The sequence below is a fragment of the Triticum aestivum genome, chromosome 6A (assembly GCF_018294505.1).
Source record: "Triticum aestivum cultivar Chinese Spring chromosome 6A, IWGSC CS RefSeq v2.1, whole genome shotgun sequence".
Taxonomy (NCBI): domain Eukaryota; kingdom Viridiplantae; phylum Streptophyta; class Magnoliopsida; order Poales; family Poaceae; genus Triticum; species Triticum aestivum.
The window spans coordinates 136,914,221-136,928,385 of NC_057809.1; the positions used below are offsets into that span (position 1 = coordinate 136,914,221).

At 41.4% G+C, this 14,165-nt stretch overlaps 1 protein-coding gene and 1 long non-coding RNA gene across 3 annotated transcripts in view; one reads left to right on the forward strand and one right to left on the reverse strand.

The window, feature by feature from the left end:
• LOC123132501 (DNA-directed RNA polymerase III subunit 2) overlaps positions 1 to 5,476 on the forward strand; it is a 22,001-nt gene extending 16,525 nt beyond the window's left edge. The window contains exons 26-37 of the mRNA XM_044552301.1: positions 13 to 152; positions 273 to 372; positions 985 to 1,103; positions 1,211 to 1,346; positions 1,426 to 1,556; positions 2,387 to 2,512; positions 2,610 to 2,665; positions 3,958 to 4,028; positions 4,310 to 4,394; positions 4,486 to 4,589; positions 4,870 to 4,998; positions 5,092 to 5,476. Of these exons, the coding sequence (XP_044408236.1) occupies positions 13 to 152; positions 273 to 372; positions 985 to 1,103; positions 1,211 to 1,346; positions 1,426 to 1,556; positions 2,387 to 2,512; positions 2,610 to 2,665; positions 3,958 to 4,028; positions 4,310 to 4,394; positions 4,486 to 4,589; positions 4,870 to 4,998; positions 5,092 to 5,142 (1,248 nt within the window). The 3' untranslated portion in view covers positions 5,143 to 5,476. The remainder of the gene's footprint in view (positions 1 to 12; positions 153 to 272; positions 373 to 984; positions 1,104 to 1,210; positions 1,347 to 1,425; positions 1,557 to 2,386; positions 2,513 to 2,609; positions 2,666 to 3,957; positions 4,029 to 4,309; positions 4,395 to 4,485; positions 4,590 to 4,869; positions 4,999 to 5,091) is intronic.
• A 1,310-nt stretch (positions 5,477 to 6,786) lies between these two features.
• Positions 6,787 to 13,717, reverse strand: LOC123132502 (uncharacterized). 2 transcript variants are annotated; one of them, XR_006464788.1, is made up of 7 exons: positions 13,357 to 13,717; positions 12,870 to 12,924; positions 11,552 to 12,588; positions 10,396 to 10,475; positions 7,924 to 8,348; positions 7,345 to 7,409; positions 6,787 to 7,159 (listed from the first exon to the last, which is right to left on the reverse strand). It is a non-coding gene; the product is annotated as an uncharacterized lncRNA (long non-coding RNA). The 2 variants fall into 2 exon arrangements; XR_006464789.1 differs by having other exon boundaries at positions 10,396 to 10,502.
• Between the last annotated feature and the right edge of the window lie 448 nt (positions 13,718 to 14,165).

The following is a 14,165-nucleotide window of genomic DNA, read 5'->3' on the forward strand; positions in this document are numbered from 1 at the left end:
CAAATCTTTCAGGTGGGATACGATAAACTTGGCGCTGGGCAGAATGCCACAGTTGCTGTAATGAGTTATAGTGGATATGATATTGAAGATGCAATTGTGATGAACAAATCATCTCTTGATCGTGGTTTTGGTCGTTGCATAGCAATGAAAAAGTATGATGCACTTCAAATAAAGATGCTGTTTCATTTGCTCTGACTGAAGGGCTTGGGGAGCATTTCTTTAATGCTGTTGTTTTTGTTTTTATAATTGTATTTTTGGTTCTCATCCTACAGGTACACCGTAACATCGGAGAAATATGGAGATGGTATATCAGACAGGATTGCTAAACCCCAGAGAGATAGAGATGGTGTCTTGATAAAGCAGAATATGCGGGTATAAAAATGACTGATCATTGCTATTTATCCTGAACTATTAAACCCTTCACTTCTCTCAGTAGGATGGCTTATTAAGCAAATTTAAAGTGAGCAGTACAAAAGGTCATTTTGAAAATCTAGGATAAAGTAAGAAAATTGTGTAGGCAGTGAATGTCCAACTCATTCCTATTGAGCTATTTGGATTTTTGGAACAGAAATAAACAAAAGTCTCCTATTGTCCACATTTAGAGATATATAGAGGATGTTTTATTCAGTCTGTTGTATCGCAGTCCCATCCGCTTAAATATATTTATCAAATTTAGATTTCATGAGCTTTCGTCGAGATGATATTGTTGTTGTGTTGCAGCCTTGATATTTTTGACTTTTTAGTGTCAAATTTCATTTTTCTTCGAGCGTTTACTAAGAACTGCATAGAGAATGTATAACAGAGCCACAGTGGTGTCCGCAGTTTATTGTTCGTGTTTAGCGTGGTTGTTATGAGTTGTAGGATCAAAAGGGGTTCATCAGTTCCAAAACCCGAACTGTCTACATCTTTTTGTATCTTATAATCTGTGTATTTAGTTCACAAACATTTTAATATAGCTCCTAAAACAAGAAACATTTTTTTAAGGCATTGGATGAAGATGGATTTGTTGCGCCTGGTCAAATAATCCGCAATCATGATATCTATGTGAACAAGCAAACTCCCAAGGTTACCAATAGAACTCCTGGTACTGCATTAACAGACAGGTGAGTATTGTTATGTTTGTGATTTATTCTGTTATACGTTCCATCCTGCACGAATTTGCTTTTGAAGAATGATAAATGTGCTTTATTGTTTAATATTACTTATCCAGGGACTATAGGGACTCACCAGCCGTTTACAAAGGTGTCGATGGTGAGACTACCGTTGTAGATCGTGTAATGCTTTGTTCGGATACAAATGACAAATTGACCATTAAGTGTATTATCCGTCACACTAGGAGGCCGGAGGTAGGTTTATTCGGTAAATTCTCTTGAATTCAGTTGTAGAAATATGAACTTATATTTGCTATTCATGTTTGTGACTCAGGTTGGTGACAAGTTTAGTAGCAGACATGGACAAAAAGGTGTTTGTGGCACCATTGTTCAGCAGGAAGACTTCCCCTTCTCTGAGAAAGGAATATGCCCTGATTTAATTATGAATCCCCATGGATTTCCAAGGTTTTGTATTGGCTTTGGTTATATTCTACACTTGTTTTGTCTCTTTTGCTGTTTTCCTTAACCTAGGATCTCATATAATCTGTCTATGGGCTTCTATCTTTGGCATGTCTCTGACTGGAACCACTTAACTGGGAAATTTTAATTCATGTCTTATACTCTTAAACTCTGCTTCAACACACACACACATGCAAAGCCGTCTCAAGGAATCCATTTCTAGAGGTTTAATTTTAATAATTTGTTATCGCTTCCCCTCCAGTTCAAAAAGGAAAAAACATGATGTACTGGACATATGTTTTGCTTTGGGTATTGTGCTTAGATTCAAAATTTAGGATGAAAAAGTGAAACTGGGTTACCATCACAACTTGTGATTTGTTATTGTGATAACTAATAAAATAAATAGATTGGATAATTACTCCATCATTGAAGTTGTGATTGTGACACTTAAACTAGAGGGTGATTCCTGTGATCCAGTCCACCTCATCTATACCAACCCGGGTTTTATGATGGTCATGTGCATACTAAATAGCAATTACAGTGTTATATTCTGATTGTTCGAAGTTGGTACTTCCTCCGTGTCACAAATTCCCAGTACATGTCTAGAATCTGCACCGGTCAAGCATTTCAAAGTTTCACCGTTAATGTAGACTAGGTCCACGTGGAATATACTGAAATTATGTAATGCTTATTTTTATTTGAAGAGACATTTTCATGATCAAAATGTAACCTTGACGAACGTGTTAATGTTTTTAGAACATGTATCGTAACAGAGGGAGTACTATTTTGTTTCGTGGTGTTTCTTCAGCCTGACCGACTCTTATTCTGCTCACCAGTCGTATGACAATTGGTAAAATGATTGAACTTCTTGGGGGAAAGGCTGGTGTTTCTTGTGGCCGATTCCATTATGGCAGTATATTTGGTGAACCAAGTGGTAATGCTGATAAAGTTGAAGACATAAGGTATGCTGATACCATGTAATACCATAGTTTGCTGACAACAAATCATAATTACACATTTACAACGATTCATCAACATTGCTTTTCTTTTGCATACCAGCCATACGCTTGTCAAGCACGGCTTCAGCTATAGTGGAAAAGATTTCTTGTACTCAGGTGTGTTTTCAGTATGAAGTTGCTTTGGCACAAAACTTTGATTATGTTATTACAAATCAGTATTGAGTATTGACTGAATTCACTGAATCTGAAAGTAGTAGTGCCACAGCTAATATCCTAATAAACTAAGAAAACAGATTCTTGAACCTCTTTCACTCTCATGTCCAAGGTTTTAAGGCGGTAAGGCGTTTAAAGGAGATCAATCCCTGCCTTACCACCTAATGGACGGTTAGGCATCAATGGTGAAAAAGTGCCAGGGCATCTTACTGCTTAAACATCGCCTTATGGACACCTTAAATATCATGCGCATGTCACGTTGAGGCACTGCAGAAAAAAGAACTGCAAAATCCAATCCAATTTTTCGTGAACATACAAGGACTTGATTCAATCTCGTTCAGTTGATGTAAACTGCTCCATGAATATTTTCAGTGTAATTTATAGAAGTGCAGACTGTAAGTTCAATCTCAGTAAAGATAACAATAGGATAGGGATGTCTTGGTACAAGCAACTTTTATCTGGCAGTTTTTGCCCATTTTGCTCAAACTGGTCACCATTGTTCTGATCGAGGCAAGATCTATTCCAAGGACCTTAGGCCAATATATGTACATGTACAGGTATGGAGATAAAGTAGGGATCCAAATATGGAAGCAAATACATAGGGCTCCTAGTACAATACATTTCTCTAACAATCACCAGTCTCCTGAAAATGTGTGCATGCTATGTACCTAAGAGTCATAGTACAATACATCTCTCTAACAACCATCAGCTTCCTAAAACCCTACATTATTACCTATTAGATGTGTCCGAAGCTTCAAATGATATTTACTGTTTTACAAGATGATTGATTGAAAACCAGCTGCTTTTTTTTCTCCAGTCGTGATAAATCGGGCTAAGTAATATTTTTTGTGTGGAAAACATATTTGTGGACCCTCCTAAGTCATAACCAGAAATGAAGTTTATGATCCACATTTTGCCCTGTCTAACCCATTCCCCGCTTGTCTGTGATTACAGCATGCTGGTAAGAGTGTTTATAAATTGCGTACAAATACAAACACAAATAGTTAACTTCTATCACTCTTAATCACATAGAAAGTTAAGAAATATAGATATTCTGTGCAATCTTCCAATTTCTTGGCTACACATTCTGTTCTTATCTTCTGGTAATCCGGATTTATGTGGCACCAGATATGTCGTTTTAGATTTTGATAATGCAAATTTAGTATTGTCTTATTTGTGAGATGTTCTTTCTTCATGGGGTGGATCTTGAAAGCTGATGTTTTTCCCCATTTCAGGCATTTTAGGCCATCCTCTGCAGGCATATGTCTTCATGGGGCCAATCTATTACCAGAAACTAAAGCACATGGTAGGCATGTTTTGCTTGTCTGGTTCTCTTTTATTTGGTCTTTTTGGGGCTTTGTTTTCTGTACGATGGGTGATGAATGTTGACAGGACTGACCAATGCTTTTTCAAACTAAAAGCTGTGCATAGAAAGTTCTGAAATATTTTGGCAAGTACATACTTGTTGCTTATTGGTTTATCCAAATTAACTGGGCTCCTATGATGTCTTCTTCTCAGCTTGCTTCAGATGTCATTGTAGTTTTTTGTTGTATAATTTTGTAAAATATTTGCTTATGAATTCCCCAGGTTCTTGATAAGATGCATGCTCGGGCTAGTGGACCACGAGTACTACTGACTAGGCAACCTACTGAAGGGCGAAGTCGCGATGGAGGTTTACATCTCATATAATATATGTGGCTTTGGAGGCTAGCCCTTTTTCTTGTTGGCTCCTTGTTCTTCATCTTTAATATGTTCTTTGATAGGTCTGCGTCTTGGTGAGATGGAGCGTGATTGTTTAATTGCATACGGTGCCAGCATGCTAATCTTTGAACGTCTCCTACTATCCAGTGATCCATATCAAGTCCAGGTAATTTTCGAAGTAGCTTGTGATTCTTTCAGCGGCTGCAATCATGCATGGAACATAAGTACGCAGGTTGTTGATTCTTTCATCAGTAGTGTGATGGAAACCTGTCAGCCTTTATTGCACAATTCATGCTCATGGTTCAATGGTTATAGCTAGATATTGCATCTAGTTGAACTGTAAAAGAACTAAGGTGTCCAGTTGAACTCTACCATGGGCCCATTAGTCATTTTATGTCCTGGTAATTCGTGGAGGCCCCTTCTTATTCACTGTTCATGTTCCACAGGTTTGCAGGAAATGCGGTCTGTTAGGCTACTACAATTACAAGCTGAAGACTTCCTTCTGCTCGATGTGCAAAAACGGAGAAAACATGGCCAAGATGAGGATGCCGTATGCTTGCAAGCTTTTGTTTCAGGTACTGCGTATGGTCAAAGTACTACCAGCGCTGGCTGTCCCGGCACAACACGGCTGACATGGTTCCCCTTGTACTGTTTGGTGCTCTTTTCAGGAGCTGCAGTCGATGAACGTCGTCCCACGCTTGACGCTGACAGAAGGATAAATACAAAACTCTGACGAACCAATGGCCCGATATTAGGAGCGTCGGGGGCGAATCAATCTCAATTTGCCGGTCAGATTCCTGTAGCAGCAACACAGTCGCCTCGTCGTGCTGTAACCTGTGGACGACAGCAGCATCGGCACGGGGAGATTGGTACAAGGATCCAAGGCCGAGTGTGTTTTTATGGATTTATTATAGATCTTTCTCAGGCTCTCGGCATGGTTTCTGCATAGAAGAGATATATGAGAGTAGGTTTTGTTGCCCTCTTGATATATTACGAGGAGTCGTGAAATAATAGTTGGAACATTTATATATATGTGGTGTTTCTCGGTGCGCATCTGATGTGTTTTGATTCCTGTGCATGAAGGATAGTTCTGTGGGAGTTGCTGGTGCGGTAGCAGTCTATTCGGTGTAGAAAGTGGATATGCTCTTCTGATCCGCGAGCTTCCCACGATGGCGACACGTACGATAGTGTTGACTGACCGGCCGGTATACATATTCGTCGTGTGAGGTCATTTGATGTCGATACCTTGATGTATATCTCTGTCTTCAGAACTGTCCTAGTCGTTGTCTGTCTTACTCAAAGGTCTCAAGCCGTGTAGCCAACGTAACAATATTTCAAACGGAAGGAATTCTCCGGCGGCTATCGTGGTTAAGATAATATTTGAAATGGATAAATACTGTTTTGACCGTTCTTACCAAAATCGCCATGACGACGTTAGTTTCTGGGAATCTTTGATGTCCGCCCTCATTTTACATAATACTCCCTCTGTCCCATACATCTCCCTCTCTCTCTCTCTCTCTCTCTCTCTCTCCCTCTCTCTCTCACACGCCGGATGTGGCCACTGATTGGAGCTCCGTGTTGGGTAGCCTGGCTATTATAGCACACATTTTGTCAAGAAGAAGGGGGGTCATGAGAAGGCAAGAAGAAGAGAATCACATGCAAGACGGAAGAACGCATTTTGTCAAAAGAATGATTGTCCTTTTCTTTCCATCGTCGTGTTTTGTTCTTGCAGGTACTACTAAGAAGTCGTTGCACCACCAAACCAGTAAGCAAGCAGTCATGACATCACTGATAGACAACGAAAGAAGAACCAGACAAGAACACCTAAGGGCAACTTCAACGCAGTCCATCAAAATAGGCATCATCAAATATTTGGACGTGTTCACGGAAAGAAACAAGGGTGGCCTCCGTTTAATTGGAGTCAAAAAATGTTCACTTTCAGGTTTTTTTTCTATATCCGGGCTACTCAAAACTAATATAAAAAATAAAATAGCACAATTCTTAAGCAACTGTAAGATAAATATTCCAATGCAACAATAATTCATTCAAATAACGATATTACAATTAAAACATAAAGTTTTAGTTCAAGTCTGAATTCAACTTAGTCAGACACATGTTTTACTTGTCCTTATAGTAAGCATGCACGTGCAACACACGTTTAACCATGCAAAAAATTTAATGGGATTTTAAGTGTTGGGTTCATAGTTCAACCATGAGCAAGGGTTATGTGGGTGTCCGGTTTGGCAAAGTAGTCTTTTAAAAACAAGGTTTGGCAAAGTAGGGAAATGATATTTCCGTGTCTTGTATAACCATCGTGAAAAACAAGAAACCAATCAAAAAAAGACTTAATAGGTATTTCATTACTCAGAATCCTCATAACATAGCCACATCGAAATCAATAGATTACATCAACCATAGAGTTATGAATTCACATTTCCTATGGTACATTTTCATAGAATTTACATATATGCATGAATCAAAGGTCAACAAAAACAGAGGTGCGGCATCTAAAAAACACAAATGCTCATCATCTTCGCAGCGGGGAATGTGAATGGTAAAAAAACAAAGCACCATTCAGTTATTAGATTTTTTTAACAGTGGGGAATGGTACCTATTCATTCAGAAGAATATGACACTACAATTTATTACCATGATTGATCACCTCAACTTCTTGTTTCAACCTCCCTGCTGTACTGATGATGTTCCTTGTACTTGCCATGCGACTGCTCAATGCTTCTAAAATCCCAACACAATGAAGAGAATGAAACCCAAAGCTATGGACAAAATGACCTAAAGAACAAATTTGTACGGTACTGCTTAAAACAATAAAATTTATGAGGTTAGTTTTTAGAAAACATTTTGAGATAGAGCATAATTGTCTCAACCTTGCTCATATGTTTTAATCAGTATAGAGTATGTACCTGAAACAGATTGCCTTTGACCACATCGTTTTTCTTCATCGATGTGCTTCTCTTTAGATGAAAGCCTGTGGACAAAACAACACCCAGATTTGAGAAGCATGGAGGCTACTTTCTGCAGAAAACACAAAGGGGCAATCTTATTATCACTGATTCTACATGGACTATTGTGGGTTTGCATCCATCTAAAATAACCAATAAAAAAGCTTTTGCAGCTTAGTACAATAAGAAAAAACTTGAGGGCAAGGCCACGAGCTGGAAGATGACATTCGCCGGAGGCAATAGACAGCTCCAAGCTGACCGCTTGCACTCCTCAGATGAACTACACATTAGAAGCATTTTTAGATAACAAAAGAATACACCCCTTGTGGTTCTCTAGGAACTTGGAACGACAACTTACTAATACCAGTTCAGTAGCTACAATCAATTTATTCTCTTGAAACATCCTCCCCTATGGTTGGCTCATGCTACCCAGCCCTATTTTTAGAAAATGGTGCTAAGTTCTGTAATAAGGTACCATATTTGGAACAGGTTTAGGTAAACAACTCTAGAGATTTATTTTTCTGCAGGGAAACAACTAACCTCTTTAAGAAGTAACCATGTCTTCCTTTCCTCCTTGAAGTCCTAGAACTGCAGCCCCCAGTTTGCCCATTGCAAGAGGAGCAGCAGCAGCAGCGCCATCGTCTCCAGGACTTTTTTTAGAAACTCGTCTCTAGCATAATCTACAGTTTCACTCCTACCCACACATAGGCTGACATGCTCAACACACGTTAGTCTTGCTAATCTACAGTTTCAGCCAAACAAGCCTTGAACCATTTTTCCGGACATTCGAAGAAAGCTCTCATATTTCCACAAATGAATCACAATCATCAAAGGAGCAGGTAAATAAGTAAACCCATGCAATTTACAAAAATCATAATTAATCTTGGTTTGGCGCATCCTTTGCAGATTCCGTAGGCCTAAAAATATCGTTCTCAGTCAATAATCTGAATAGTTGACTGCAAGACCTGCACTAGACACATGACAGGTCTGATGAGCACTGCAAATTTCAAGAGGTTTCTATAATAATTATGGAAGTGTTGAGAAGTGCCTAGTACACATAATGAATAGATTCCCGAAGAACCATGGCTCTGTTGGAAATATGCCCTAGAGGCAATAATAAAATGGTTATTATTATATTTACTTGTTCATGATAATCGTTTATTATCCATGCTAGAATTGTATTGATAGGAAACTCAGATACATGTGTGGATACATAGACAACACCATGTCCCTAGTAAGCCTCTAGTTGACTAGCTCGTTGATCAATAGATGGTTACGGTTTCCTGACCATGGACATTGGATGTCATTGATAACGGGATCACATCATTAGGAGAATGATGTGATGGACAAGACCCAATCCTAAGCCTAGCACAAGATCGTGTAGTTCGCATGCTAAAGCTTTTCTAATGTCAAGTATCATTTCCTTAGACCATGAGATTGTGCAACTCCCGGATACCGTAGGAGTGCTTTGGGTGTGCCAAACGTCACAACATAACTGGGTGGCTATAAAGGTGCACTACGGGTATCTCCGAAAGTGTCTGTTGGGTTGGCACGAATCGAGACTGGGATTTGTCACTCCGTGTGACGGAGAGGTATCTCTGGGCCCACTCTGTAGGACATCATCATAATGTGCACAATGTGATCAAGGAGTTGATCACGGGATGAAGTGTTACGGAACGAGTAAAGAGACTTGCCGGTAACGAGATTGAACAAGGTATCGGGATACCGACGATCGAATCTCGGGCAAGTATCGTACCGATAGACAAAGGGAATTGTATACGGGATTGATTAAGTCCTTGACATCGTGATTCATCCGATGAGATCATCGTGGAGCATGTGGGAGCCAACATGGGTATCCAGATCCCGCTGTTGGTTATTGACCGGAGAGTCATCTCGGTTATGTCTGCATGTCTCCCGAACCCGTAGGGTCTACACACTTAAGGTTCGCTGACGCTAGGGTTATAAGGAATAGATATACGTGGTTACCGAATGTTGTTCAGAGTCCCGGATGAGATCCCGAACGTCACGAGGAGTTCCGGAATGGTCCGGAGGTAAAGATTTATATATGGAAAGTCCTGTTTTGGTCACCGGAAAAGTTTCGGGTTTTATCGGTAACGTACCGGGACCACCGGGAGGGTCCCGGGGGTCCACCAAGTGGGGCCACCAGCCCCGGAGGGCTGCATGGGCCAAGTGTGGGAGGGGACCGGCCCCAGGTGGGCTGGTGCGCCCCCCCACCAAGGCCCAAGGCGCAAGGAAGAGGGGAAGGGGGCAAACCCTAGGGCAGATGGGCCCTAAGGCCCACCCTGGTGCGCCTTCCCCTCTCCCCTCCCCTTGGCCGCCCCTAGATGGGATCTAGGGGGCTGCCGCCACCCCTAGGGAGGGAACCCTAGGTGGGGGCGCAGCCCCTCCCCTTCCCCTATATATACTTGAGGTTTGGGCTGCCCAACACACACGAGTTCCTCTCCTTCTTGGCGCAGCCCTACCCCTCTCCCTCCTCGTCTCTTGCGATGCTTGGCGAAGCCCTGCTGGAGTACCACGCTCCTCCACCACCACCACGCCGTTGTGCTGCTGCTGGATGGAGTCTTCCTCAACCTCTCCCTCTCTCCTTGCTGGATCAAGGCATGGGAGACGTCACCGGGCTGTACATGTGTTGAACACGGAGGTGCCGTCCGTTTGGCACTAGGATCATCAGTGATTTGGATCACAACGAGTACGACTCCTTCAACCCCGTTCTCTTGAACGCTTCCGCTTAGCGATCTACAAGGGTATGTAGATGCACTCTCCTTCCCCTCGTTGCTGGTTTCTCCATAGATAGATTTTGGTGACACGTAGGAAAATTTTGAATTTCTGCTACGTTCCCCAACAGACTCCAACAGTGCATGCCAACGCATATAATTCATTGATTGGCTTCCAATGGATAAACATATTTTCTGCCTATAATGCATAATATGTGGATCCTGTAATGAGAATTTTGTCAAGTACTTGCAGGAAATGGAGAAAAGGGCTGCTGACCTTATATGGATGTAGTATAACACACTGATGGATGATCAAACGTATAACCATCTCCAAAGCCAAAGAATCTCATCTCCAGGCTGCAGCCGATCCAGAGATTAGTCAAACTGCAGATATTAACAGTTTTTCATACACGCATAGTCATAAATTCAGTTTTGATTGCCTAATCTTGGAGCAGTTAACTGTTGGATGCAAGTTATCTTAAAGATAAGTTCAGAAAAGGCAATTAGAACATGTTTTTCTTTTTAATCAGGAAAGAAAAGGCTGGGATCACAAATTGGTAAATGGAAGAACCTCCATTGGACACTCTACAAATCATTGTCAGACTTAGCAGATCAAAATTAGAGATGCTGAATATGACTTGAACTGGTCGATGCTTGCATGTATGTTGTTAGCTATCAAATCTTCATCAGAGAATAAAATCCTCTACCTTGTAGTCACAACTTGATGGTTTTTTTTAGATTTCTGTTGTGGCGACCTGCCAACAAATCATTCGGTACAAACATGTGATATTTTTACTGGAAATTCATTCTCAGTACAAATCACCAAGCAACACAAAAACAATAGCAGCTGCTGCCATGTTTCAAGGAGCGGTTGATTGCATAGTGAATCTCATGGTACAGAAAAAGTGAGTTGTTGATTGCCTAGTGAATCTCATGGTACAATAAAAGTTATTTCTTAAAATGGACAACTTCCTCCTTCACTATCACAAATTACATTCGAAGACCGAGCACAATATGGAGACATGTTTCAAAAACATAATAAGGAAACCAAAAACTATGGTGACATGTTTCAGAAACATAACAAGGAAAACCTGTGGGTATTCATGCCTAGAAGCATTGATACTTGTCTGCAAGCTGGCTCTATTTTGTGCCGCGGAGCCACAATAAGCTTGTTCATGGAGGGAAACTGAATGAGCTATTGGATTCTATTCTATATACATACGTTCACCTGCAAATTTGCTAGGGGGTCTAAAAATAGTAACCTTGAACTAAGTAGACCAAGCTAAGCACATAGACTTAATTTACTGAAGCAACACACGGGGTAATAGGAAACGAGATGTCTAACTATTGTGACATTCATACCATTGTATTCACAGATGTTGTTTGATGTGCAAAGGAATGTGCCTGCATGTTCTACCTTCGATTTTTCTTACCTTATTTCTGAAACTTGTGGGTCTTCTTTATCAGAAGTTTAGAACCTTGTCTGCGTGGTTATAAACATCTTATTTCTGAAACCTGCGGCTCTTCTTTATGAGGACCTTTTTTGCATAGTTATAAAAGGTTAAAAACATATGAAAAGATTAGTAACTTGAACAGGAGCTCTAGAATTTATAGATAGACAAAATAGAAAAGAAAGAATGAGACGGGAATGCTATTACGAACACATGCTATATATGTGAAAATTAATAAGCTCTATTTTAGAAACACCACTCCTGACTGGAGCTTAAAACAAGATAGTAGAAGCATGAGCCTCCAGTGCTTCTGAATTTTCTTTAAACTCTACGTCTAAGATTCCTAGTTTACTGTGATTGTCACTTTGCCAGATATACACACACTGACTTGTCAAATAATAGAACAGTATATCCAACATCACCATGACAATTAAGGTGCGGCTCCACATTTTTTGTTGACAAAAATAAAAAAAGCAATGAAACTTAAAAGGCAGCATGGACACAATCAAGCATACCAGCCCACTTCCGACTACACCAGACACAACCAGCTGCGCCGATCTCCATCTAGCATAGAGCTAGACTAATAAACACTAAATAGACATGACGACACAATGGCATGGCCAACTAAAAGAGAAATCTGGGGAACCATATGACGAACTCCGCCGATGTGACACAAAGTCATTGATGATAGTAAAGCAAAAGACCAAATCTAACACAGCCGCACACCTAAACACAAATTGACACCTCAAACCGCCTGGTGAAGCTAGAACTACCATGCTTTATATTCAGTCATAAAAAATGCTTTTGTACTAAGCGGTGAAAATTTTCTAATTTCCAGAACTGATGGGTTCGGAGCATATTACCCGGATGAGGAAATTGCAAGAACAAAAATATGGAAATAACACATGAAAGGTTGACAAATGAAAAATATGGATCCTTGCCTTAATGCATCACAAGTTCAAATCCTTGGCACTCAACTCGGCAAGTAAATTCGGAATCCCCACATCGAGCCATTGGACCTGCATTTACAATTTCTTCTTCAGAATATAGTAAACTCTGATGTGTTCTTTCATAGCTGAAATAGAACAGCAAAAGCTAATTCTTCCAGCAAGGGAGATAGTAGATAAATTATAATATACTATCATGAAGACTACATGCAAAATATAAGGTAAATAATGTTCAGTTTTAGAGTAAAAATGTGATCAGCCGAAAGAATATCCTAATTTCACATGTGAGAATTAACCAGTTAAATTTGTACATCAAATAATATCATGGCTGGGAGCGTGGGAACAATGATAACCTGAATAGCACCCCGACGGCCATGACCCAGCTGGCAACAATTCATCCAGACATGACTAAAATACAGAAATGACAATCACAAATTAGCAAACACATCAAGCAAACCTACATTGAGAATTAAATAACAGTACATCCTATAAGAAAGACCTACGAAAAGGACGAACACCACAATGATCCACACCAAACCCATCCAATCAGCAATAAAAGCACCTAATCTAAACCCCAATGGTCCGCATGAACGGCAACACGTGAAGATACACATAGAAGCATCCACCACTACGGCCTCTACCCTTTAATCCCCACATCCTACTGACCGGCCCAATCGAGCAAACTGTCAGCGTCAACGGCGACACGTGAAGATACACATAGAAGTATCCACCACTACGACCCCTACTTTAATCCCCACATCCAACCGACCGGCACAATCTAGCAAATAACACCAGAACACAAAGAAAGGAGGAATGAAGGCCCGAGAAAAAAGAACGCACCAGAGTAGCTGTCCACCCCAGCGAGTCAGCGATGCAGTTACGGATCAACAATTAACAGAAAGTACGAACTTTCACGGTTCGCCCGGGCGGCGCGTGGACGGGCGGGGGCGGCCCGGGCGGCACGTGGACGGGGCAGGGGCGGACCAGGCGGCGTGCCGGCGGCCCGGGCGGCTCGGCTGGGCGCGGCGGCCCGTGGACGGGGAGGAGAGGGGCTGGACCAGGCGGCGCGTGGACGGGGTGGCCGAGCGCCTGGAGAGTGGGCGCGGCGGTCCGGCGGCGTGCAGACGGAGGCAGCGGTGGCTGCCGGGGAGGATGTGGAGGAAGAGGTCGGGCGGTGGGCAAAACTGCCCGAGGGCGTGGTCGCGGGAGGGCTCGTTTATTTTTTTAACGGGACATGTTGTTTACGAGGATTGTAAGCCAATGGCATTGGTGGGTAATTAAAGTATAAAACATGTTTGATGTTTTGGAGTAATGTAGGCCTTCAGATTGCAGATTTGGATGGATAGGATGACTTGTTCTCCGCCCTCCCTTTCTTTTATAGGGGTAGTAGATGAAACGTTTAAAGATGCTCAACCAGATCATTATGGAGCTGATCATGAGTTTCTCAATGCCGAATTTGATGATGAATTTGGATAAAATTCGCAAATGTCACCAGATTCTGCTCTAGAAGCCGGTAGGATCACCCACATTTTGAAAATTCAGATCATGGCGAACTCCATGACCCTCATCCTCCACAATCATGTTGTGTATGATCACACAACCTGTCATCACCTCCCATAATGTCTCTGGATCCCGTAGTTTAGCAGGTC